Source organism: Culex pipiens, chromosome 2, assembly GCF_016801865.2.
Source record: "Culex pipiens pallens isolate TS chromosome 2, TS_CPP_V2, whole genome shotgun sequence".
In the NCBI taxonomy this organism is placed as follows: Eukaryota; Metazoa; Arthropoda; class Insecta; order Diptera; family Culicidae; genus Culex; species Culex pipiens.
In genome coordinates, this window is record NC_068938.1 from 56,827,579 (window position 1) to 56,851,290 (window position 23,712).

General features: G+C 40.8%; 4 protein-coding genes across 6 annotated transcripts; all 4 read left to right on the plus strand.

Annotated features, from left to right (window-relative positions):
• The first annotated feature begins 379 nt into the window (after window positions 1-379).
• LOC120418626 (uncharacterized) lies at window positions 380-11,682 on the plus strand. The gene is made up of 10 exons (XM_039581070.2): window positions 380-480; window positions 3,320-3,575; window positions 3,639-3,806; window positions 3,865-3,959; window positions 4,015-4,172; window positions 4,232-4,674; window positions 4,727-4,983; window positions 10,303-10,916; window positions 10,969-11,287; window positions 11,350-11,682. Exons 1-10 carry the CDS (start codon window positions 423-425, stop codon window positions 11,640-11,642), a joined length of 2,661 nt encoding a protein of 886 aa, XP_039437004.1. The 5' UTR covers window positions 380-422; the 3' UTR covers window positions 11,643-11,682.
• A 3,601-nt stretch (window positions 11,683-15,283) lies between these two features.
• Window positions 15,284-18,762, plus strand: LOC120418624 (uncharacterized). Of its 3 annotated transcripts, none has more exons than XM_052707849.1 (9): window positions 15,284-15,307; window positions 15,510-15,615; window positions 15,679-15,741; window positions 15,806-16,010; window positions 16,066-16,233; window positions 16,288-16,597; window positions 16,650-17,092; window positions 17,145-18,325; window positions 18,383-18,762. In XM_052707849.1, exons 2-9 carry the CDS (start codon window positions 15,567-15,569, stop codon window positions 18,658-18,660), a joined length of 2,697 nt encoding a protein of 898 aa, XP_052563809.1. In that variant the 5' UTR covers window positions 15,284-15,307; window positions 15,510-15,566; the 3' UTR covers window positions 18,661-18,762. The 3 variants fall into 3 exon arrangements, with proteins under 3 accessions (XP_052563809.1, XP_039437001.1, XP_039437002.1); XM_039581068.2 differs by lacking the exon at window positions 15,284-15,307 and having other exon boundaries at window positions 15,377-15,615; window positions 16,288-16,382; window positions 16,440-16,597; window positions 18,383-18,760; XM_039581067.2 differs by lacking the exon at window positions 15,284-15,307 and having other exon boundaries at window positions 15,375-15,615.
• On the plus strand, window positions 18,694-22,027 carry LOC120418603 (uncharacterized). Its single transcript, XM_039581046.2, has 9 exons — window positions 18,694-18,914; window positions 18,973-19,035; window positions 19,098-19,467; window positions 19,526-19,620; window positions 19,674-19,831; window positions 19,887-20,308; window positions 20,362-20,609; window positions 20,671-21,609; window positions 21,669-22,027. The coding sequence occupies exons 1-9, from the start codon at window positions 18,866-18,868 to the stop codon at window positions 21,971-21,973; spliced, it is 2,649 nt and encodes an 882-aa protein (XP_039436980.2). The 5' UTR covers window positions 18,694-18,865; the 3' UTR covers window positions 21,974-22,027.
• Window positions 22,028-22,369: 342 nt separating this feature from the next.
• On the plus strand, window positions 22,370-23,637 carry LOC120418604 (serine protease snake-like). Its single transcript, XM_039581047.2, has 4 exons — window positions 22,370-22,791; window positions 22,847-22,941; window positions 22,998-23,336; window positions 23,391-23,637. The coding sequence occupies exons 1-4, from the start codon at window positions 22,511-22,513 to the stop codon at window positions 23,630-23,632; spliced, it is 957 nt and encodes a 318-aa protein (XP_039436981.2). The 5' UTR covers window positions 22,370-22,510; the 3' UTR covers window positions 23,633-23,637.
• The last annotated feature ends 75 nt before the right edge of the window (window positions 23,638-23,712 follow it).

The window sequence follows — 23,712 nt, forward strand, 5'->3', positions numbered from 1 at the left end:
AATTGTTAGAGGAGGAAAGGTAGTGAGTAATGTTTAGACGAAAATAGGTTTTGATTTTTCAATGTCGAATGTGATACGTTTAGTAAAAAACACTAGGGAAAGAAAGATGGCATTCAAAAAATAACGAAACTCCTGAAAAAAACCAGACGATTGAGCCGAAAGATGTTACACACACATATTTAAATAAACTCAGGGGAACTGATTCTTGTCGATCACCTGCAACACAACAGCTCCATCACTTATGTTTCAAACGACCATTTGAAGACGATCCCCTCAGCCAGGAATCCCCACTCTCGCTATAGTTGAATTTAATTATTCGAAAGCACTTTGTCAGGCTATAAAATGTAATACCTGTTTTAGTTCTAGGTGGGAACTACAGCAGAACACTTGTTCCTCGCGAGTTAGTCGCCTTGCGAGTTAAAATGTGGCTTTGGATACTGGTTGCGGCTTCGTTCGGAGGCTGTGCCGTGCTAGGAAATGGTAAGTAGGAAGCGGCTAAACGGTTTCGCACGTGATTGGCTGCGGGGCTGATTTGTGAGTCATTTTTGGTCTTGGTGATTGATAGAGATGATAACTTGTTGATTGGGTGCAGTGTAATCGTAATCAAAGTCGTGCCGTATTTTTAGTTTTTGGTTGGTTTTTGGGAAGCATGTACAGAACAAAATTTTTTGGAAGGCCGAATGGTTTTAATCAAAATTTGTACGGAGAATCAGTGTATTTAGCTTCTCGTACATTTTGATTGAAATTGTTGGCTGAATAACCCTAATTCTCCTGCATACAAATTTGAAGAAAAACTAGCTAAGTCCACCTATGTGGTTGGTGCCTTTCTTAATATAACCTAACCGAAAATAAGTCACTTGAAGGGTATGGACAGCATGTGCATTAGGGTGGTCCAAATCCGTGCTTCCTCGGGGCCAGGGATGCCAGGTACACAGATTTGTCTGTGTTTCACAGACTTTTGAAGTTGTGTCCAGACATTTTGTGATGCACAGACAAACACAGACTTTTTAAATCTGACACAGATATACACAGATTTTACAAAAACCGAGCGAATATTCGATTTTTAAAAGTCAGGATGGTTTTGACAACACTCCCCCCCCCCCCCCGCTCATCAATTTTTTTTGAGACGATTGTTGATGTTCGAATTTAGGCAAAAGTATGTGCACAGACATGCACAGACTTTTTTCACACAGTAGTCCAGACTTTTCAAATTCCGACCTGGCATCCCTGCTCGGGGCTATCCCCTGAAAAAAAAAAAAAAAATACCCATCACCGTAGTGTGCACGCACGTGATCAAAAAAATGGACAGATTTGGGCGCTAATAACTTCGCGGAAAAAACTCCTATAAATATGGTGTCTTCGGGAAAGTTGTTCCAAATTTAATGAAGGTTCTACATCTGAGAAGTGGTAAGAATCGTAGAAGAATGGCGCTCTCCACAGGTTAAAAAAATCGTTCTCGTTATTTCGATATTTCTATCGGCGATAAGATGATAACTCTTTTTTTTATTATTTTTAAAATCAACTTAATTCTACTATAGTTAAATTTTCAATGCTTTCACTAAGAATATATTTTTTGAAAATGTAGTAAGTTTCAACGTATATTTCAACGTACACTCAAATTTTTCAAAGTTTACAATGTGAGTGTAAAACTAAGCAAAAATTGTTATGAATTTTCACAAAAAAAGTGTTTTTTAAAATACTAAAAGTTTCACAAAAAATCGTATTTTTCGCAAATACTCAAATTTTTCAATTTTCACTAAATATCGTATTTTCAGAAATTACTTAAATCGAGCCAAAAATTTCATTAGGGCACAAAACCAAAAACCGCGATTCGAGAAAATCGCTGGCAAAAAGTGGACAACTTGTTTCAATTCCTATTTAAAAAGAAAGGTGGTATTTTTACTGATGATACGATAAAACACATCATTATCCTCAACTCTGCTTTAATGCTTCTTAATTTATGTTGATTTTCGCAATAAAACTCATAATTTAAAAAAAATCTTGTTATTGGGCCCTTTTAACTTTCCAACTGTTGTTTATAATGGGCCCTTTCTAAATGCAATTTCGAAGAGAATTAAATGGGCACTAAAGCGCTGTCACCTGATTGTTGTTTTTAATGATGTTTATGGGCCTTTTTTTTAGTTAGAAATAATGAGGAATTCAGCGGAAATTTTGATAACTGGTGAAGTTTTGTGATCGAATGGTGTAGATAAGGTATGTGAAACATAAAAATTCTTCAAAAGTGTACTGAACAGCAGCCGCGGGACCGTATTAAATATTGTATTTCGACGAAGTTTTTTTTCTGCAGAAATCCTTGGTGAAACGAAAACCAAACTTTGTTTTGAAGTGAATTAGTGTTAAGAATGTATGAAAAGTTCACTTTATAACATAGAAAGTTCCTTAACCACGAAAAACTGATTAAAAAGAAAAGGGCACAATTGAACTTTTTTTCTGGTTTGGAGTGATCATTTTTATGTGCCCTTTTGTATTTTTGATTTTTTCAATAGGAAATTGTTTGCTATCAATCTGATTCTTGGAGGGCATGTAGGAAGTGTACTAATGGATGGAATAGTGGAATAATCCCAAATGTTTACGTTTGGTTTTGTGCCCTAATGAAATGTTTGGCTCGAAATGTGCTTAAATTTTCATAATTTGCAATACGAATTTAAAACGCCCAGCTGGAAAAATTTGAGTATTTTTGAAAAAAATACGGTGTTTTGTGTAAATTTTAGTATTTTCAAAAAATAAAAAATAAAAAGAAAATCAAAATCAAATTTATTCGCTCTACAGCATTGCCTTGGCGTTCTCGATTACGAGATTCCTACTCGAAACTAGGTGTCCGAAGGCTTGATTGTTGAGGCAATTGCAAACCTCTTTTTACACCCTAGCTTCCATCCACCCCGGGATTCGAACATATTTCCAAATATGTAATAACATTGGGGGTTTCTTCTTTTAAGTTGCCACTACAGCCAAAACGCTGAAAAAACATGGGATTTTTTTTGAAAAGGAGCTGAAGAATCGGTCATAAGTCCCTTTGATACCAATTTCTATCTCTTTACGATATCGAGCTAGAAATCGTTGGAAAACGTGCCTTAGGGAAAACATCAAAAAAGGAAGTTGGAACCCACCCCACCGTGGCGAGAATTCAGGGACCAAAGTAACCTCAGAGAGCAAATCTTCACGAAAATCTAAGAGGTCGGGGCAAATATGTTCTGAGATCTTTAAGTTCCATGCGTTTTAATTTTCTTATTTGAATGTAGATTTGAAGAGACGCATAGTTCTAATTCTTTTTTTTTTCTTGGCACATTTCTCCCCCAAGTTGCCCCACACCGCGGTGAATCGTTGCTGATGCCCGACGAGCGTACCAGCCTGGACGACTGCCACGTTCGGTTCTACAAATTTTACCTATCCGGCCAAGGCGGTATCGGCGGACGTCCAGCCCGCCTCAACGAGTTTGCCCACATGGGGGCGATCGGGTGGGCCCAACCGGACGGCGAAGTGGCCTGGAAGTGCGGCGGCTCGTTGATTTGGGACAACTTTGTCCTGACGGCGGCGCACTGTGCCGTCGACGAGAGGTTTGTCTTGAAGCTGGGCGGTTTTTGGGGTGTTGGTAATTTGGTGATTTTATTTTTTGGTAGAAATCTTCGACCGGATGTGGTTCGTTTTGGCGATTTGAACATCTTCAGTCCGGAGGGAGATGAAACTGCGCAGCAGATCAAGATCGCTGAGGTGATTCGACATCCGGAGCATCGATTCTCTGCCAACTATCACGATGTGGCGCTGCTCAGACTGGAGCGCAATGTTTCGTAGGTTTTTTGGGGTGGGTTTAGTGTAACGGGTTTATTGAAGAATTTTGCTCTGCAGGATCAATAAAGCTGTAGTTCCAGCTTGTCTGTGGCCCCATCAGGAAGTGCGCTTCAAGCGTATGCATGCCGTTGGATGGGGTCAGGTTGGATTTGGTGAGCTTCTTGATTTTCAGTTATTCAGTATGAATAATGATAAAAACTATTTTAGGAGAAAAGCAAACTCCGGAATTGCTAAAGATGGAGTTGTCACCTGTCCCAAGTTCAGATTGTGAAAAAGTATTCAACAATGAAACCATTCGGAAGTTGCGCTTCGGACTTCAAGAGCAACACATCTGTGCCTCTGACAAAGTTGCAGACACTTGTCAGGTAATCTATTGAATCGGCAACATAAGTTTTAAACTACAAAATCTCGCTTCCAAAACCAGGGCGATTCCGGGGGACCACTCCAAGTCAAGCTTATGCACAACATCCGCGAGACTCCGTTCATCGTCGGAGTAACCTCGTTCGGGTTGCCATGCTCTCCGGATAATCCAGGCGTGTACACCCGGGTAGCCCCCTACCTGGACTGGATCGTGGCCACCATGAAGAAGAGTGGCGCTCCCGTTGACCAGCAAACGTTCAACACGACCACGTGTGCCCATCGGTACGTCAAGCTGCGGGATTATTACGATGCGATTGTTACCAAGCGGAACGGTTCGCATAGTGAAATCGATGCTTTTCGGCAACATTTAATAACCCGGCAAAGGTTGCCTCCGTTTGTGGCCAAACTGGGCTGGGGAAACGGAACTGAGGCGAACGAAAACTGCTACGGAGTAATCGTGGACGAGGATACCGTACTGACGGTGGCGGATTGTACGGAGTTTAAGGGGTAGGATTTTGATTACTAAAATTTAAAAGAATATAACTGAATTTACTTTTAGAAAACAAGTCAGCCAAATTGTTCACCAAGAGAGAGTTGAAATATCAAGCGTACATGTTCATCCTCGGTATAAAAAAGGCACCAGTTATTACAACATTGCAATTTTGAAGCTTAAAACGTTTCTAAACTTTCAATGGGGCACACAACCGAGTTGCATTTGGCACGGCACGGAACTCCCACGAAAGCAATTTGAAACGCTTGGTTTTGGACGAACCGATCTCGTGGACGCACTTTACGAAGGAAATGAGCTGGAATCAAGTAAGTATTTGCATTTTTGTCCCTTAATTACACATAGAATTTGAATTCTTTTATCAGCCTATTGCACATTTCTGCTTTCTGTATTTTTGCTGTATTTTTTTGCAATTGGGTACTAAAGCCCTATGTAAATTTTTATGTACAACGATAAAAAACACGATTAAAAACCATTTCTGATCACTTTTTTCATTTTAATGCAAAATTTTTTTTTGACTACACAGAAAAAAAATGATGGTAATATTCATCAGGAAATGGTGACAGATTTTGTGGCTAAAAAAATGATGAATTTTACCCCAGAAAATGATGAATTTTCATCAGTTTTTGATGAATATTCATCAGGTTCACATTTTTACACATTTTTTATGTAATATTACTCAAAAAAAGAGGTAATATTCAACCTACCAAATTTTCAACATTCCAAAATTCAACTTTTTTTTTCTGTGTAGACAACATTTTTTCGATGGATCAACTACACAGCAAAAAAAAATGATGGTAATATTCATCAGGAAATGGTGACAGATCCTGTGGCAAAAAAAAATGTGTAATATTACATCAGGAATTGGTGAATTTTCATCAGTTTCTGATGAATATTCATCAGGTTCACATTTTTACACATTTTTTGAGTAATATTACTCAAAAAATGAGTAATATTCAACCTACCAAATTTTCAACATTCCAAAATTCAACTTTTTTTTGCTGTGTATGGTCCCCTTGGAACGAGCTGTCAAGTAGGAGCTTTTCTGTCAAGAAGGACCGCGAGGATAATTTTTCAAAATTGATTTAAAAATCCATTTTAAACTCTTTGTGGTCGTACAAAGGGTCATTGTACTCAGAAAAATAAGCTTTATCGCTGTAAACAATAATATCAGCAATCTAAGCTTCATTTTAGGACCCAATTTAAAAATTTTGCATGAGGCTGCCGAGAAGCTGAGAAAATTTCCTAAAATATTCTTTAGTTGACTTTGTTGATCACTTCAGCCTCTTAATGTTTAAATGTAATGTAACATAAGTTTTTTTAATGAAATATGTATTTATTGAACTTTCTTATAATAATTACATTTCTTTTACATGCTAAGTGGTATGGCTTAATGCTCTTCATCTTTGTTGTATGTTTTTATGGGCTGAAAAGAGTGGGGAACAATGCGACAGCCCTGGATTCTGGGTACCAGGCCCGTATCCAGGATTCTTCAATGGGGGGTGTTTCCCCCCATAAGGCATTAGGGGTGTATGTGTGTTATAGGAAGGGCGTATACAGCCAACAAATGCGTACCAAACAAAAACGTGAAATTTGCTTTATATATTGTAACAGCAATGCTAAAAAATTATCTAAACATCACTAAGTTCATAAAAATTTCGTTATTCTTGCATATATTATTGATGTGATAAATGTGATTGAAAATATAGAAATAACGTTATTGAATCCTTAATAGTTTAGATTGTTTTTTTTTCAATTATTTTTTTTATCATCAGTAATTTGTTTGGCCCCCTAACTTTTCGAGAAAATTTTACAGGAGGGCCTTTTTTAGGAGGGCAAATTGGTAACGAACTCGAGCATCCCAAGCCAAATCAATTTAAAATGGAAATCAACTCAAAGATCTATGCGTTTTGGTTTTCGCCGTTTTTTTATTTTTCAAAAATATCATGAGCTTATAGTTCGTGTTTTAAGGAACAAGTTTGCCGAAGACATCAGAGAGATTTGTTTTGGCACAAACAATAATCCCTTAGTTTGATTTAAGTTTGAAAAAAAAAATAAGGCGATGTAGACGTATCTCTTCGATGCTTTCAGCAAAGTTGTTCTTTAAAACCCAAACTATAAACTGATGATGTTTATGGAAAATCAAAATCAATAAAAAGCTTTCGAACTAAACTTATCAGATTTCTAGCTTTCTTTGAAAGAACATAAACATCAAAGCTGACGGATATTTTTTTTCCTAGTCAAATGTAACATACCAACCAACAACTTTTTTTTCAATCCTCGGTCATATCACGGAGCTGGTAATCCTATCGATACATGCAAAAATCCCTCTTTTTTTGGCACCGCCCCAAAGTTTTACGATGTTCACCAATTTTATTTTAAATGTAGTTATCAAATGGCCATGTCTTGGATACAAAAAATGATAGAGCAAAACTCGACTGCTTTTTTAAGAAACGCTGAATTATATAGCGTCATAATTTTTTTTTATTCGAATCAAACTTTACTTGTTAGGGCAAGTTGAATCTCTTGAGATTTTCAAATTTATAAGCTTGCAGTAGCAGAATTTACCTAAATCCATCCCTGCATCATTTTTCTAATTGCCAAAATGCTGCCATGTTTGATTTTAATCAAAATGATGACGCTGAATTGAATCAGCGTCAAATATCTTTTAAAAATTGCAGTCGAATATTGCTCTATCATTTTTTGTTTCCTAAATATTTGACCATTTTTTTTTTAATTGGCGAACATCGAAAAACTTTAGGGCAGTGCCAAAAAATAGAAGGTTTTTGCATGTTTCGAAATAATAAACAGTTTCGCCAAATTTCAGCAGGATCAGAAAAAGTAGATTTCAAATTTGTACTTTTTTGTGTTCAGTTGGGGAGAAATTAACCTATTTAAAAAAATCACTTTGGCGTACATAGTCAAAGTTGGATTTGGATCTGGCCGATAAAGATTTAAGTATTTTACTAACAAAAATCCAGGAGGGCCTATCCAGTTAGTCAAAGGCTTTATAATAAAAATAGCTGGCCGTTTTTAGTGAGATTTCGATTTTTCACTGTGGGTTAACTATCAAAGTATCTTTTTAATTTTTTCAAAATATTTTTCTTGTGGCGTATCTGGCAAAAGTTGAGTTTTTGTATTGGCGTCAACGATCAAAGTATTTTTTAAATATTTTCATGAGGGCGTATTTAGTGCAAGTTGAGTTCTTTCAAGGTGTCAACAATCAAAGTTTTTTAATTATTTTAAATTAAGGCGTATTAAGTGAGAGTTTTTTTATTCAAGTCGTCAACGATCAATGTTTTTTTTTATACTTTCTTGAGGGCGTATTTAGTGAAAGTTTTTTTTTGCTTGGCGTTAACGATTAAAGTTAAAAAAAAAAAAAACAGGAGGGCGTATTTAGTGAAAGTTGAGTTTTTAAGGCGTCAACGAGCAAAGTTTTTTTATTAAATGTTTTCTTGAGGGCTTATTTATTGAAAGTTGGGTTTTTTCAAGGCGTCAATGATCAAATTATTTTTATATATATTTTTATGAGGGCGTATTTAGTGAGAGTTTAGTTCTTCTCTAGGCGTCAACAGACATAGTTTTTTTTAAATATTTTTAGAAGGGCGTCTTTTGTGAAAGGTTTTTCTTAGCGTCAAATGTTTTTATGAGGGCGTATTTACTGAGAGTTGAGTTTTTCACTTGATGGCGTATGTAGTGAGAGTAAAGTTTTTCCCTGATAGCCCTGATAGATTTTGATAGTCATAAAAATGGCGGCCCTTCAGGCCGTGTCTTTGTCGGGGCGTTAGGGGTGTAAGCCTTTTTTTCCATGGGGGGTGTTGAACACCCATAACACCCCCTTAGATACGGCCCTGCTGGGTACATTCTTAATTTTGGCCAAACCTAATTAAAGGACATTGTAGCCCAATTCATTCCCTATGGAACGTCGAAAGAAATCTGAATAAATGATAGTTTTGATTTTAATGGCAGCCTACAAGCCAAAAAGTAATTTTTGTCCATAATTAACTTTTACACCCCAGCATCAAACATTTATAAAATAAAATGAAAATAAAAAAACAAACATTTATGAGTAACTTTGCAAGGGAGCGTCCATAACCAAAGTCATTATTATGGCAGACGAGTAAACACACCTTTCCCCCAAATATGAGCCTGAATGGTTGAAACTACGACTTGTGAGAGCCAATTTATCATTGTTCCCCGTGTCTCATTGATGACTACTTTACTTTACCCGACCCCAAAATATTTTCGAGCTGGTGCGAAAATTTACTAAAATATTCTTTTTTGACTTTTTTGTTAAAGTTTAAATTTAGTGTTTTTTAGAATCTTTTACCACCCCCCCCCCCTTCCCCACATGGACAATTGTCCACACAAACAAATCTTTTTTGTATGGATCGTGGACAATCGCCATACCCCCCTCCCCTCCCTAAAGTGTCCACGTGGTTTATGGATGGTCCCGTAGAGCCATTTTCAATAAAAATAGTAATAAAATGGTGATTGAAAACATGGGATTGTTTTCGTGTGCCTATCTTTTTTCTCTAAAAACACCTAAGGGAGCGTTCTTTTATTACTTAAGGAAAAAAATGGAGACCCTTTCCCCCCCCTCCACGTAACAAAATTTCCATACAAAATTCAATTGTTTTGTATGGAACGACGAAAATCCGCAACTTTTGAGCCATAGAGAAGTATGGTCAAAAAATCTGCCGCCGAGTTGATTTTTTTTTAAATTGTGATTTTCGAAAAAAGACTAAATAAATTTTGACCTGATTTTTTATGTAAAATTGAATTTGCTAACGAAAAAAACTCTACAGTTTTTTTGATAAAAGGCTCTGTTTTCAAGATATAGCCACCGAATGTTTGATTTTAGCAAAATATTTGCATTTTTTCGATTTTTAAAAATAGTGACCATAAGTGACCATTTCTTAACATATTTTTTTAAAAGTTCAGAAAATTTGCTATAAAATTGTCTAAGAGACATTGCAGATTGGGTTCAATCTGATTGCTGAGATAAAGCGGCTTAAAGAAAAAGAAACAGGAAAATTGCAGTTTTCTAATCTCAGCCAAACAATCTACCATTTTCTTATGCTAATATTTTAAAATATGAAACATTTGTAAAATTTTCCGATCTTTTCGAAAACAATACTTTTAAAATTTTGGAATCAGGACTAGCTTATTAAAAGGGCCAAACATGCAATATTAAATGTTGTTTTCGGAAAGATCGGAAAATTTGACGAATTTTTTATGTTTTAACATTAAAAATCGGACTATTAGTTGCTGAGATATCGACATTAGAAAATGATGGGTTGTTTGGGTGAAATTTAGAAAACTTAAATTTTCGGATTTATTTTTCTTTAAGCCGCTTTATCTCAGCAACCAGAAATCTAATCTCCAATGTCTCTTAGACAATTTTATAGCAAATTTTCTGAACCTTGCAAAAATATTTTTAAGAAATGGTCACTTACGGTCACTATTTTTAAAAATCGAAAAACTTCAAATATTTCGCTTAAATCAAACTTTTGGTGGCAAAAACTTGAAAACGATACCGATTTCGGAGAGAGTTGCTCTATTAATTTACCTTTATAAAAAAAAAATCATATTCAAGCAAAACTCATCACATTTTTCCCTTTCAGATCCCCGAACCAGTCCGTTAATCTCCCGGATATCCGCGCGCAACGAATCGTCCTGCCGAATTTCTAAAGCCCACCTGTCCCGCATGAGGCACGGCCTAGCGCGGGAGCACGTTTGCGCCGGTAACGATTTCTTCCTGGTTCCCGAGATGTGCCAGCTCCCGGCCGGGGCACCACTGCACTCTTCGGTCGTTATCCAAAGCGAATCGTACGACACAACCTTCGCGTTGACTCAGTTTGGCCGGGACTGTGGCTACGGCGAGCACCTGATTGCGACCCGCCTGTTTAGCCACGTGGACTGGCTAAAGTCGGTGCTGTTGCCAGAGGGTGGGGGTTTCGCCGGCGGAGCGGTTCAATTTTTGGACCCGGATCGGTTCGAGGGAGATCGCTGCCGCGTTGAGGTGGACGGTGACGGACGGTGCGTTCCACTGGGGCAGTGCTTTTTTAGTGGGAAGGAGTTTGCGCAGCAGAAGGTGGTGAAATTTTGTTCCAACACTAGGGTGGTTTGTTGTTTGATGGATAGGATCGAGGAGATCAAGCAGGAATTACGGAGGACGGAGTTGGACGAGTGTCCTGCACTTGTGAGGAGCTTGAAACCTCAGTATCTGACTACTTTGGTAAGACTTTTTGGAAATCTTTTTGGATCGAAGATAACTTTTTAAATTTTAGGTGACTTTTGGCTGGAGAAACGCAACTTCATACAATTATCGGTGCTTAGGATCTATCATAACTCGTCACATGGTCATAACCACCCGAAGTTGTTTGGAGGGTGGAAAACCGGACGTGGTGATAATAAACGAAAAAATCAATATGTTCCCAGTTGGTGATGTCCGGTTTCATGACTCGTACAACGCTACCGATAGTAGCTTCGACATAGCACTGGTCGAAGTGTCCAAACCGTTCACCTGGACTCCGTACGTATTCCCAAACTGTTTGTGGACGAACAAAACGCACACTCCGTTGGTAATGAGGAGAATTTACGTCAGCGGTAATGTCTTAACATTAATAATCTTTAACCACTTTAAATACTTTCCCGATTCCTCGCCCCAGATAAAGACAATATCACCATGGAACACGTGGTTTCCAAGTACAATTCGGACTGCCAGCGGCAACACCCGACCCAGCTGCGCCGATCGAAGCTATGTGTGAAACGTCCTTCCACGGCGGATGAAGGGGCCATGTGTAGCAACTCCGGCGATGTGTTGCTGTCGCAGGCGCCGGACTACGTCACGTATCTGGTTGGGCTGGGACTGCGTGAGCAGCAGTGCGAACGCTGGGACTACGGAACGTATACCCGGATGTCGGCACTGGTTGGCTGGATCAAGAGTCATGTTACGGGGTGATTGCGGTGGTTGCATTTGCTCAATAAATTGTGAGTTAAAAACTGTGTTTTTTTTCTCTTAAGTAAAAGTTGAGCTACGGATACCTAAATTCTAGTTTTAGCATTAGCATAAGCATGTTGACTGAGTCGCTACTCCGACAGATCAGCTGAAGTTAAACAACAAATCAAAATGTTTTAGTGGGATCCAATCGTCCGTTCACTGTTTAACCCCTGAAGACTCCTATTTTATTAGCCAATACTGGCGCCCTCCCAAGAAGCCTGCCAATACTTGAATTTGCAGACTCTTCAGACATGGAGTTCGTAGCTCCATTCCTGACGACACCGCATGAGACCGTTGAATCCACTGCATCTCATCCAAGCATTACTTGAATGATATGTTTCTTTTCTTTACTTTAGTAGGATAAGTTTTTGGTTTCTCGATGCCTCCCGAGCTACGACGCTATGGGGAGGACAAAATCACTCGCGCATTGAGATGTCTAATAAAAAATAATAAACTCGATTAATTCGCCAGCGTCTCTTTCGATCAACGATGATATGGAATGGACTTGTCATATAGTAAAGCGTTTAATCATTTTGAACATTTTACACATAATGCATTAATTTTCACGACGTCGTACTTTCTGACCAACGATGATTTAGGAAGGACATCTTGAAAACAGGAAAAAATAGAATTACAAACGCACTAATCAAAAGATATACTCTATCAAAAGGACCATCCACAAACCACGTGGACACTTTTTTAAAAATCTCAATCCCCCCCCATCGTGGACAATTTCCATACAAATAAAATCTTTTTTTTTAGTATGGAGCGTAGACAATCGCAAAACCGAGGTCGAATAAGTAAGTTCATTTTTCGAGTTATTTTATAGCCTTTCCTCATTGAGGTGAAGAAGGCAAAAATCAACGATTTATTATTTCATTACGACGCGCTCCCACTGCTGTCACAGAACTCTGTGTTTAACATGAGATTTTTCAATACAATAACATCGCAGAAATCATTCGACGGCGTATTTTCCGATCGACAATGTTGCAACTGTTTTAAATCTAACACATTGATAACGTTATTATTCAATTACCACAATCACTCAGCCAACGTATACACTAACAGCGACACAAAAGCAATACAAAAGAACATGAAAAATCAAAACTTCGCGTCCAGACTGCCCTCACACTAATCGGATAGTAATTTTTTTTGAAATTAAATGTTTCCTTATTGAACATTCTTATAATAATTACATTTCATTAACATTGTAAGTAAAACGGAGTTGACTTAATAGCTGTCGGCAACCATTGCTAGTACCAACCACTAGTTTCTTCCGCTTCCCATTTAACTACAAGGACTTCGCCGCCCTGGGCTCCTAAGTGTATGAAAGTATGGCACGGAGCGACGGCGCCGAATACCCATCTATCTATCTATATCAGGGGTGACCAAAGTATGGCCCGCGGGCCAAACGTGGCCCGCGAGGTGATTTTTTGTGGCCCGTGGACCCATTTTGAATAATCATGTTAAATGGCCCTTTGACGCAACTGAAAGTGATTTTTCAATTGCTGAAAATTAAGGTTAAGGCCATTTTAGTTTGTGTTATTATAAAACTAATGATTATTCCATATTTTAATCCCGATTACATGATCAAATATTGTGTTATTGAAACAATGTATGAAACACGTTTAAATGTGATTAAAAAGAGTAAATTTTGTCAAAATGTTGATCAATCACTTTTGGAAACGAGTTATAGAACGTTCGAATTTGATTAAAGTATGAAGTTGAATTGAAATCATTATATTTGTGAAATCACGATTGAATTCAGTCAAAAGTATTGTATTGATTTCAATGATTGCTGAGGCACGAAAGTTGCAATGAAAAGCAGATGAATAATATATTGAAAGCTTTTTGAAAAAACTGTTGAAAACAAAAATGTTTTCAGATATTTAAATGACGACAATGTTCTAAAAACTTCAACCGATAGATTTTTTTCAGTTTTACAGATTGATTTTTTTAACTTTTTTTTTCAAATCTCATTTGGCCCGCAAACTACATGTGAGCTTCAAATTTGGCCCACCATTCAAAAACTTTGAGCACCCCTGATCTTCTATATATATAAAAAATTTCGATGATTTTGTTCGAACGCGAATCAGTTGAACACGGAACGTCGGATCGAGGTGCTCTTTGTTGCGTTGGGTTCGTATAAGTTCAAGGAAGGTTCTTACGCCAAAAAGTTACAACTTTGGCCACTCTGGAACCGATTCTGAAAAATATGCAGATTGTATGGGAAAAGTTACGTAAAATCAAATTTTGATCACAGGAGGCTGAATAAGCAAAAAAGTTAAAAACGTCAACAAATGAAAAAAAAAGGCAAAACGAAGTTTGTCGGGTAAGGCTTGTATTTACACAAAGAATTTTAGAGCGCCCGCCGCGGGATTCGAACACACACTTACACATTGTAAGTGGTATGGCTAAATGCTCTTCATCTTTGTTGTACTTTTAGTTTTATTTTTAACTGTTCACAGGTCACTACTGCCTTCACCCGTTGATGCTGGTTGGTTTTCCCTCGGTTGCTGACTGAAGCCAGGAGGTGTTGTATTCTCTGCAACTTTTTGCCGCTGATTCAACGGCAATGGCTGCAGATTTGGAACCACTCGAGCAGATACCGCTCCTGGTGACGCCACTGGCAATCAGCCGTTTAAATCTCACCTCACGATCCCTCCACAGACACGCCAGTAGAACGGTTTGATCCAACCTACGAAATCACACTTTATCACTGGATCTGGAGATTGCGTCAAGTTTGAAGTAACGCAGGTGGCAATCTGCAATGGCGAAATTGACTGATTTGAAGAAATTTGCATGGAAATTTATCGTCCAGGTTGGTTCGTTCGTTGGGGAACATAATTGAGGACCGAGGCTGGGTTGAAACTTGGCATAACAAATTAATTAAATTTGACATGTTGATTGCCTGTTACATTTCTGTATAATCATTTCCAATATTCTAACTTCGCCATATTGGCCGCCATCTTGGATTGCACATTCCCTGAGTACTTTGAAGTATTTTAAGATTCATATTCGAGTTCAGCGACCCCAAATTAGTTAAATTTGACCTGTTGATAGCCTGTTACATTTCTGTATAAACATTTCCCGTATTATTACTTCGCCATATTGGCCGCCATCTTGGATTGCACATTCCCTGAGTACTTTGGAGTATTCTTGGGGTCATATTCGAGTTCAGCGACCCCAATATAGTTAAATTTGAGCAGTTGATTGAACTTAAAAATCCTTTTATTGTGATTTTTCCATTCAGCCGCCATATTGGACGCCATCTTGAATATCTCGGTTCCCTTTGAGAATCGGGAAAATCAACAGGCAGATTCGGATTCAGGAGGGTCGATTTAGTCTAGATCCATAAAAAACTGGCCTGTTACACGATTTGCTTCTTGCATCGCTATTTTTGGGTTTTGTGCCTTGACTACAAGGTAAATATGGCAAATACAAAAAGTGGCGCACAAGTCATCTTGATGGCACCGATCAACTGAGCCATTCGAATTTGTTTCAGCTTGAGACAGTCATATAATCTCTAGTAAGTTTCATGTTTATAAACATATCAGTCCGACCTTCATTCTATATCAATTTTTACTTTCTCGGACCAGAATCAAGAGTTATGAAACATTCAAATGGTAGGTAAAATGTGCGACGAAGCTTCTGCTTATAAAGTTACTGTTTATGAGATCACATGAAGTTGTAGCACATTAAAGTTTTTCCCTAGAGGGGAAATCCCCTTACATCTGCTTGAAGCAATCAACTGAGCTGGTTACCTCAAAGTTGACAAAACGGCAGTTTCATGTCAGTAGTACGATGATTAAGTCTGTGTTTTAACAGTGTTCCAACAACAGGCGATGGTAGTCGGTGACGTCATCCTAAGTGCTCCCTGCTAAGATGCTATTTCTATGGATGATTCTTTCGTTTGGTTACTCGCTGGGTTTTGGTAACAATTCATCAGATAACTTATAATTGCACCTTTTCAAAAGAAACACCCAAACTGCTACAGATTTCATCGAGAGACACCCCGGGGAATCGCTGCTTTTTCCCGATGAGCGCACTAGTCTAAATGGTACACCACCATGTCTTCACCGAAACATTTACAATCAATTTAAAAACTCCAACCCTTTGCCCAGATTGCCACCTGCGATACTACAAGTACAGCCAGTTCTGGCGCAATCCCGGCTACAATGGTGTGCCGGCGCGTCTGTTTGAGTTTGCCCACATGGGAGCGATCGGGTGGACTATGCCGCCGGACAGCAGTATCGATTGGCGCTGCGGAGGATCACTGATTACGGGCCGGTTTGTGCTTACGGCGGCCCACTGTGCTGTCGATTCCAGGTTAGGAACTACATTTTTCTTCGGCACGGTTTGAAATGATGGCCAAGCTTTTCAGAAACTCTCCGCCGGATGTGGTGAGATTTGGAGATTTGGACATCTTTGGACCGGATGGTGACGAGTATGCTCAACAGCTGGGGATTGCGGAAATAATACGTCATCCGGAGCACCGGTTTTTGGCGTATTACAATGATATTGCACTCGTCAAGCTGGTTGGTTCTGTATCGTGAGGGTAGCAACATTGGTTGGAGGAGCATGATCTTAGTATAGATATTTCTAGAATCGGGAAATCGGTTGCCCCAGCTTGCTTATGGCCGGATATGGAAGTTCGGTTCACCAATATGGACGCCGTGGGTTGGGGTCGAGTAGGATTTGGTAAAAAAATAATCTTAAAAGCCAGGACGTTTGTCAAGATATTTCTTTGCATTCAAGCTGGAAATCAATCACCCGTTCTGTTGAAGATGGCTCAATCTCCCATGTTACACGAGAAGTGCGCAATGGTGTATAACAATGAAACAATTAGAAAGCTGCGATCCGGTCTCCACGAACATCACATCTGTGCATCGGATGTTCTAACGGACACGTGCGAAGTACGTCAGACTAGATTTTCAAAGGTGTCATTTCACCCATTCCCTATTCCAGGGAGATTCCGGCGGACCATTGCAGGTCAAGTTGATGCACAACTTCCGGGAGACGCCATTCGTCGTAGCGGTTACCTCGTTTGGATTACCGTGCGGGACTTCAAATCCAGGCGTTTACACCAGGGTGGCCCCTTACCTGGACTGGATCGTGGCCACCATGCAGGATCGTGGAGAACGCGTAGACGACCAAACGTTCAATACGACTGCGTGTGCACGGCGATACGTTAGTTTGCGAGATCCGTACGAAGGAGTGGTACAGCACCGGAATGAAACGTATGTCGATGTCAACTATTCGAGTCAACACATGTTGCTGGACGTCGAGTTGCCTCCGTATATTGCTAAACTTGGTTGGGCAGCAGGATCAACGGGAGCGGATTACTGCTATGGGGTGATCGTTGATGAAGAAATCGTCCTGACCGTGGCGGATTGTGTGGAATTCATGGGGTAATTGTTTTAGTTAATTGTATTAATTTTATTGTTAATAATATTTTTGTAGAAAACCGGTAAATCGAATAATAACACCGGAGAAGATTGATGTGGCAGCGATTTATATCCACCCTGAATACAAAAAGGGAACCAGTTATAACAATATCGCTATTTTAAAGTTGAAGAACTTGTTGGATTTCAAATCTGAAACAACAGCGTCCTGTATTTGGCACGATTTCAAGCTACCATATGAACGGATTCAAACTATCGGAGTCGGTCGCAAGGATTTGGTAATCTTGCCAGAACTAGCAATACTCCCAGATCCAACGCAAGTAACATACAGAGCGAAGATAACCGCCTTCAATGAGACCAGTTGTCACTTGTCCAAGGCCAGTCTAGCCAGCATGCGGCATGGATTTGCGCACGAGCTTGTCTGCGCAGGCAACGACTTCTTCCTGGTACCCGAGGTGTGCAATCTGGCCATCGGCGGACCACTCTTCGGCACTCGGTGGCACGACGATCGAGAGTACGGCTATACCTTTGCGCTGGCCCAGTTCGGCCGAGACTGTGGCTTCGGCGAACATCTGTTAGCGACCCGGTTGTGGAGTCACATAGACTGGATGAAGTCGGTACTGTTGCCCGGACATCACCATGCTAGCAGTAGGTTGCTGTTTCTGGAACGGGATCGCCAAGAGGGTGATCCTTGCAAGACCGAGCACGGCGTCGATGGACGTTGCGTTGCCTTGGGAGAATGCTTTCAAAGTCGAGTGGAGTTTTTAAACCGGACAGATAAAAAGTTTTGCTCGTCGACAGAGGTCGTCTGCTGTCCTCTGGATGTGATCGTAAAAAAGAAGAAAGCTGTTAATCGTCGAACGGAACTGGAGGAGTGCCAGCAGATTGTGAGTAAATTAAACGTATTGAGTCCGTACGGATTCATGGTTGAGATCGGATCGGAGTTCGATGACAAGTTTCGATGTTTAGGATCAATTATCGCCACTCAAACTATCGTTACGACTAGAAGTTGTTTGGGTAACAGTATCCCAACAAAGGTTAGATTTTTGACAAACGTAAACAGCACAATACAGGTGGAAAACGTAACTTTTCACGATCTCTACAACGCTAGTGACTCAAGCTTCGACATCGCATTACTCGAGCTCGAAACTCCGATTATCTGGAGTCCTCAACTGTATCCAGCCTGCCTTTGGATGAACAAAACTCACACTCCTATGATCACGAGAATGCTTTTTATGGGTAAGATCACCATTCTAAATTCAACACGTTCAAAAAATGACTAAACCAAACCAACAGATGACGATCAAGTTTCCGTCCAGATGATCCAGGCCAAGTACAACTCAGACTGCCAACGGGTTCACCCGAGGGAGCTGCACCGATCGCAGCTTTGTGCGAAGGAGGTATGGGACGAACCGGTTTGCCGGAAGTCGGGTGATGTACTGGTGTCGCAAACTGCGACCGGCCCTAGCTATCTGGTGGGACTGGCTTTGCACGAGGATGGTTGCTCGGGATGGGACTACGGAACGTTCACCAGGATATCTATGCTGGTTGATTGGATCAGTGGGAACATGTGAGATTTTAAATATAATTTATGTGTGCATTAGTAGCAAACAAAACTGGTTTTTCTTGTTGAGATGATTCCAAGTCGTTGCTTAGATACTTTCGCGATCGCTGTAGCATGCATTTATCAGTCAGTGACGGGCAGTGGTACTATCAAGATCAACTACCTTGCGGGCGTTTAAGCAGTAACAAAGTGGCTTCCTAGTTGTATGTTCCAGTATGATGAAGCCGATAGCATTTACTCTAATTGCTTGTGTACTTGGAAGAGGTTCAAAATGCGATACATTCACGAAGATTTTAAAAATGTCAACTTATGATCGCTTCAGTTTCAGCCTTCAGACATCCAGGAGAGTCACAATTTATAGCAAACGAACGTACCAATTTAGATGGTAATGCTGTCTAGGTGTAAATGTTTCATTTATTTAAAAACAATCATCCCACAATCACCCAGATTGCCGCCAGCGCTTCTTCCAGTACTTTTACGCGTCGGATCCGTTTGGAATCAGTGGCCTTCCGGCGCGTTTGTATGAGTTTGCCCACATGGGAGCGATTGGCTGGAGCCAGCCGAATGGGACCGTAGACTGGCGATGTGGCGGATCGTTGATATGGGACAATTTTGTGCTAACGGCGGCGCACTGTGCGATCGACTACCGGAATGTTCCCCCGGATGTGGTTAGATTCGGTGATTTGAACATTTTTACTGAAGAGGGTGATGAATATGCGCAGCAAATCGTGATCGCCAAGTTTGTCCGTCATCCGGGACATCGATTCTCGTCACATTACCACGATATCGCACTTATACGGTTGGAGCGGAATGTAACGTAGGTATTGGAGGGGTTTTGTGGCGAAAATCTGAACTGAAACTATTGATTGTTGTAGAATCAACGAAACGGTTCTTCCAGCTTGTCTCTGGACGGATATGGAAGTACGGTTCAAACGAATGGACGCTGTTGGATGGGGCAAAGTTGGATTTAGTAAGTTTTTGAAGTATTCAACTTCGAATTACTGATTTTTTTTTTAATCGTAGCTGGTGAGCAATCTCCAGAGCTGTTAAAGATGGGTCTATCACCTATATCCAATGAAGAATGTGGTAAGGTATTCAACAAAGAAACCAATAGAAGACTACGGGCGGGCCTTCAAGAGCATCATATTTGCGCATCGGATGAGAAGGCAGATACCTGCGAGGTATAAATTAGTCACGTGCCCCTTAAAGAAAACATTCACGAAGTTCATCTTACAGGGTGACTCCGGAGGACCACTGCAGGTCAAGCTAATGCACAACATGAGAGAGACCCCGTTTATCGTGGGAGTTACCTCGTTTGGACTGCCATGTTCTCCGGAAAATCCCGGAGTGTACACCCGGGTGGCCTCCTATGTAGACTGGATCGTGGACACGATGCAGAACCACGGTGCCGTCGTGGATGACCAAACATTTAACACGACCATTTGTGCCCTTCGTCATGCTCCTCTTAGGGAGTATTACGCTGGGATTGTGACAGAACGGAACGATACCAAAGCGACGATCGATGTTTTTCAGAAGCATTTGACTGATGTGGCCGACTTGCCGTCGTTTATTGCAAAACTTGATCATGAAAACTGTTACGGAGTCATTGTAGACGAAGAAACTGTTTTGACGACAGCTGATTGCGCTGGGTATAAAGGGTGAGGGTAACCAAAATCATTCGACAATTTCAATACATTTTTTTCTTTTTTAGTAAACGAATCAGGCGGATTGTTCTCCCAGAGCAAATCGACATATCAACAACTCACATACATCCTGGATATACTAAAGGCAGCAGCGATAACAACATTGCAATCTTGAAATTGGAAAGACTGTTAGATTTTAGTTCAGATGCATCTGCCGCATGCATTTGGCATGGGACCGAGCTACCGAACGACACATTAAGAACTGTTGGTTTTGGTAGAAGCGATCTCAATAAGGAACATTTTTACGAAGGAATAAGTATATCAGGTATTGTTAAGAATCATCCGATCCAGGTCACATAAAAGGTATTACTTTTCAGATCCAACCACAAAATTTCGGACTTCGAAAGTAACCGCGCAGAATAAGACTAACTGTCGGATATCCGCCGAGCATTTACCTTTTCTAAAACGTGGCCCAACTCCGGAACACATTTGCGTTGGTAACGATTTCTTTCTGGTGCCGGAAGTGTGTAATCTTGCCGTCGGGGGATCTTTGTATAGTTCGATATACGAGAGTAATTTCCGTCATAATTTCGCATACGGACTCGCTCAGTTCGGTAGAGATTGTGGCTATGGGGAACATCTGATTGCAACTCGACTTTCAAGCCATGTGGAGTGGTTGAAGTCGGTACTGTTACCTAAGCATAGTCAAGTTGATAGTGATTCGCTGACCTTTTTGGATCCAGATCTTCACGATGGAGATCGGTGCTATGTAGAAGCTGAACAGGAAGGACGATGCGTTCCACTGGCGAAGTGTACTCATAGTTTTCAGAGCTTTATCGTTCATAGTAAAGTGAAGTTTTGTTCTACAACGAGTGTCATCTGCTGTCCTTTGGATATTATCGAAAGTAACGAGCAACGAGATCTGCAATCAGATTTAGACGATTGTCCTTCCATTGTGAATCAGTTGGAGCCTTCTGATGAAGATGGAATTTTGGTACGTTTTGGATGGGATGCCGGAGATAGGTATGAAATCGGATGCCTGGGATCGATCATAACTGCTCGCGTGGTAGTTACAACTGTGAGTTGTTTGGGACCAAATAAGCCGGACGTTGTTCAACTGCTGGCAGATATTGAAGATGATTTGTTTTTGATAGAGAATGTGCTCCTCCACGAATCGTATAATAAAACCGTCGGTAGCAACGACATTGCCCTGGTCAAGATTAAAGAATCGCTCACGTGGAGTTCATCAATATATCCAGCGTGTCTCTGGATGAACGAAACGCATACTCCACTTGTCATGAGAATGATCTTTGAAGGTAATAATCAACTTGATTCAATTTGAGGACCATTTTACTGAACAACCCCCTTTTTCTAGACGATGACCAACTGGATCATGCCAAGATCATAGCCAAGTACAACTCTGACTGCCAAAGAACTCACCCAAGCCCGCTGCACCCGTCTCAGCTGTGCGGTCGAACGCCAAGGCGTGATTCCGTGTGCCGCAATGCAAGTGATGTTCTGATATCGCAGCCCACCGAAGGTGGAGTTACTTATCTGGTTGGGATGGCACAGCATGAGGAACAGTGCAGCTCATGGCGGCACGGGACGTTTACCCGGATTTCGGCGTTAGTTGGGTGGATCAAACGAAACGTTTTGAATCTGGACAGGTGGAATACTTGAGAAGTTTGACTACCGTGCGTCTCCACGTCATCAATCTAATAAAATGTAATTTTGATAATTCAATAGAACTTTTTTTTACTTATTTCACAATATATTATCGCCAAAAGATTACAAATTATTACATTGAGTTCTTCATCTTTACGATCAGACGGTCTGCAGAACTTAAAAACAACTTTATGAGTTTCGTCATCTTTCAAGCAGGGTTTTTTTTAATCATACTGAGTGCAATTCATTACAAAGCGATCAGTAGTATAGCGGACACGATCGTGAAATGACGATGATCTATCTCGTGTTAATGGTTTTTTCGCTGTTGTTGCTGTTGACGGAAGCTCAGAACGATGAACCGGTTATGTTTCCCAACGAACGGACAACACTGGATGGCAAGATTTGCTGCTTCTAGAATCTAGATGGTGAAAATGATAAGTTGTTTTGTTGTGTTATCCAAAAGATTGTCACCTCCGGTACTTCAAACTAGCTAGATATCCCACGTCCATTCCCGCGGCCGGACAACCGACCCGGTTCCGGGAATTTGCCCACATGGCCGCACTCGGTTGGACGTTTCCGAACGGTACGATCCTGTGGCAGTGCGGAGGATCGCTGATTTGGGAGAACTTCGTGCTGACCGCGGCTCACTGTCTCATTGATAAAAGAAACCAGCCACCCGATGTGGTCCGGTTGGGTGACCTGGACCTGTTCAGCGCCGAAGATGACACGTACGCACAGCAGTTGAAAATCGTAAAGATTCTTCGACATCCCGAGCACACGTTCAGCGCCAGCTATCACGATGTAGCATTGCTGAAGCTAGAATGGAACGTGACGTCAGTTTTGATGCTTTTTCTTTTCGATCGCTAAGTAATGATTATCTCTCGACAGCTTAGACCAGACGGTGATACCGGCCTGTTTGTGGAGCGATGGTGAGGTAAGATTTCGCGAGATGGTGGCAACGGGTTGGGGAAACACCGGCTTCGGTACGATCGTCAGCACTCGAACCTGCACTGTGACGTTGACAAGCGTTTCATTTCAGCTCAAAAACGTACGCCAACCTTGCTGAAGGTTTCGTTGAAACCGATCTCCAATGAACAGTGCAGTGAATTTTATCCTCCGACGCGGAGACTACGCGAAGGTCTCCAAGATCAGCACCTTTGTGCAGTGGACGAGGAAATGGACACCTGCGAGGGGGATTCTGGTGGTCCCCTGCAGGTGAAACTGTTGCACAACTCCCGGATGACACCGTTCGTGGTCGGAGTTACATCGTTCGGGGGTGTTTGTGGAACATCTAACCCGGGAGTTTACGCGAAGGTAGCGTTCTTCTACGACTGGATTATGGCTACGATGCGGGATCATAACGCTGTTGGACTTGAAGGTATAGACTGAATCAATCAATAACTTTTGCAAGTAATATTATTTGAATTTGTAGTGGACTACAACGCTACCTTGTACGCGTTGCGCTACGCTTCATTGCGAGAGTTTGACGATCAAGTTCGGATTGATGAGGAAAGATCGAATAATTTCACAGCTGTGGACATGACTAGGGTGAGAATTTCTAGCCGTGCATTGCCGATACAGATGGTTGAGGTTGGACACAATTGTTACGGTGTTATTGTGGATGAGGATACAGTGATCACGGTGGCCGATTGCACAAACTTGGAAGGGTTGTAAGCGGATCTGGTAAAAGATAATCGACTGATACAGTTTCTTTCAGACAATCTCTAGCTTTCGTTACTTATCTGGGGGAAAAA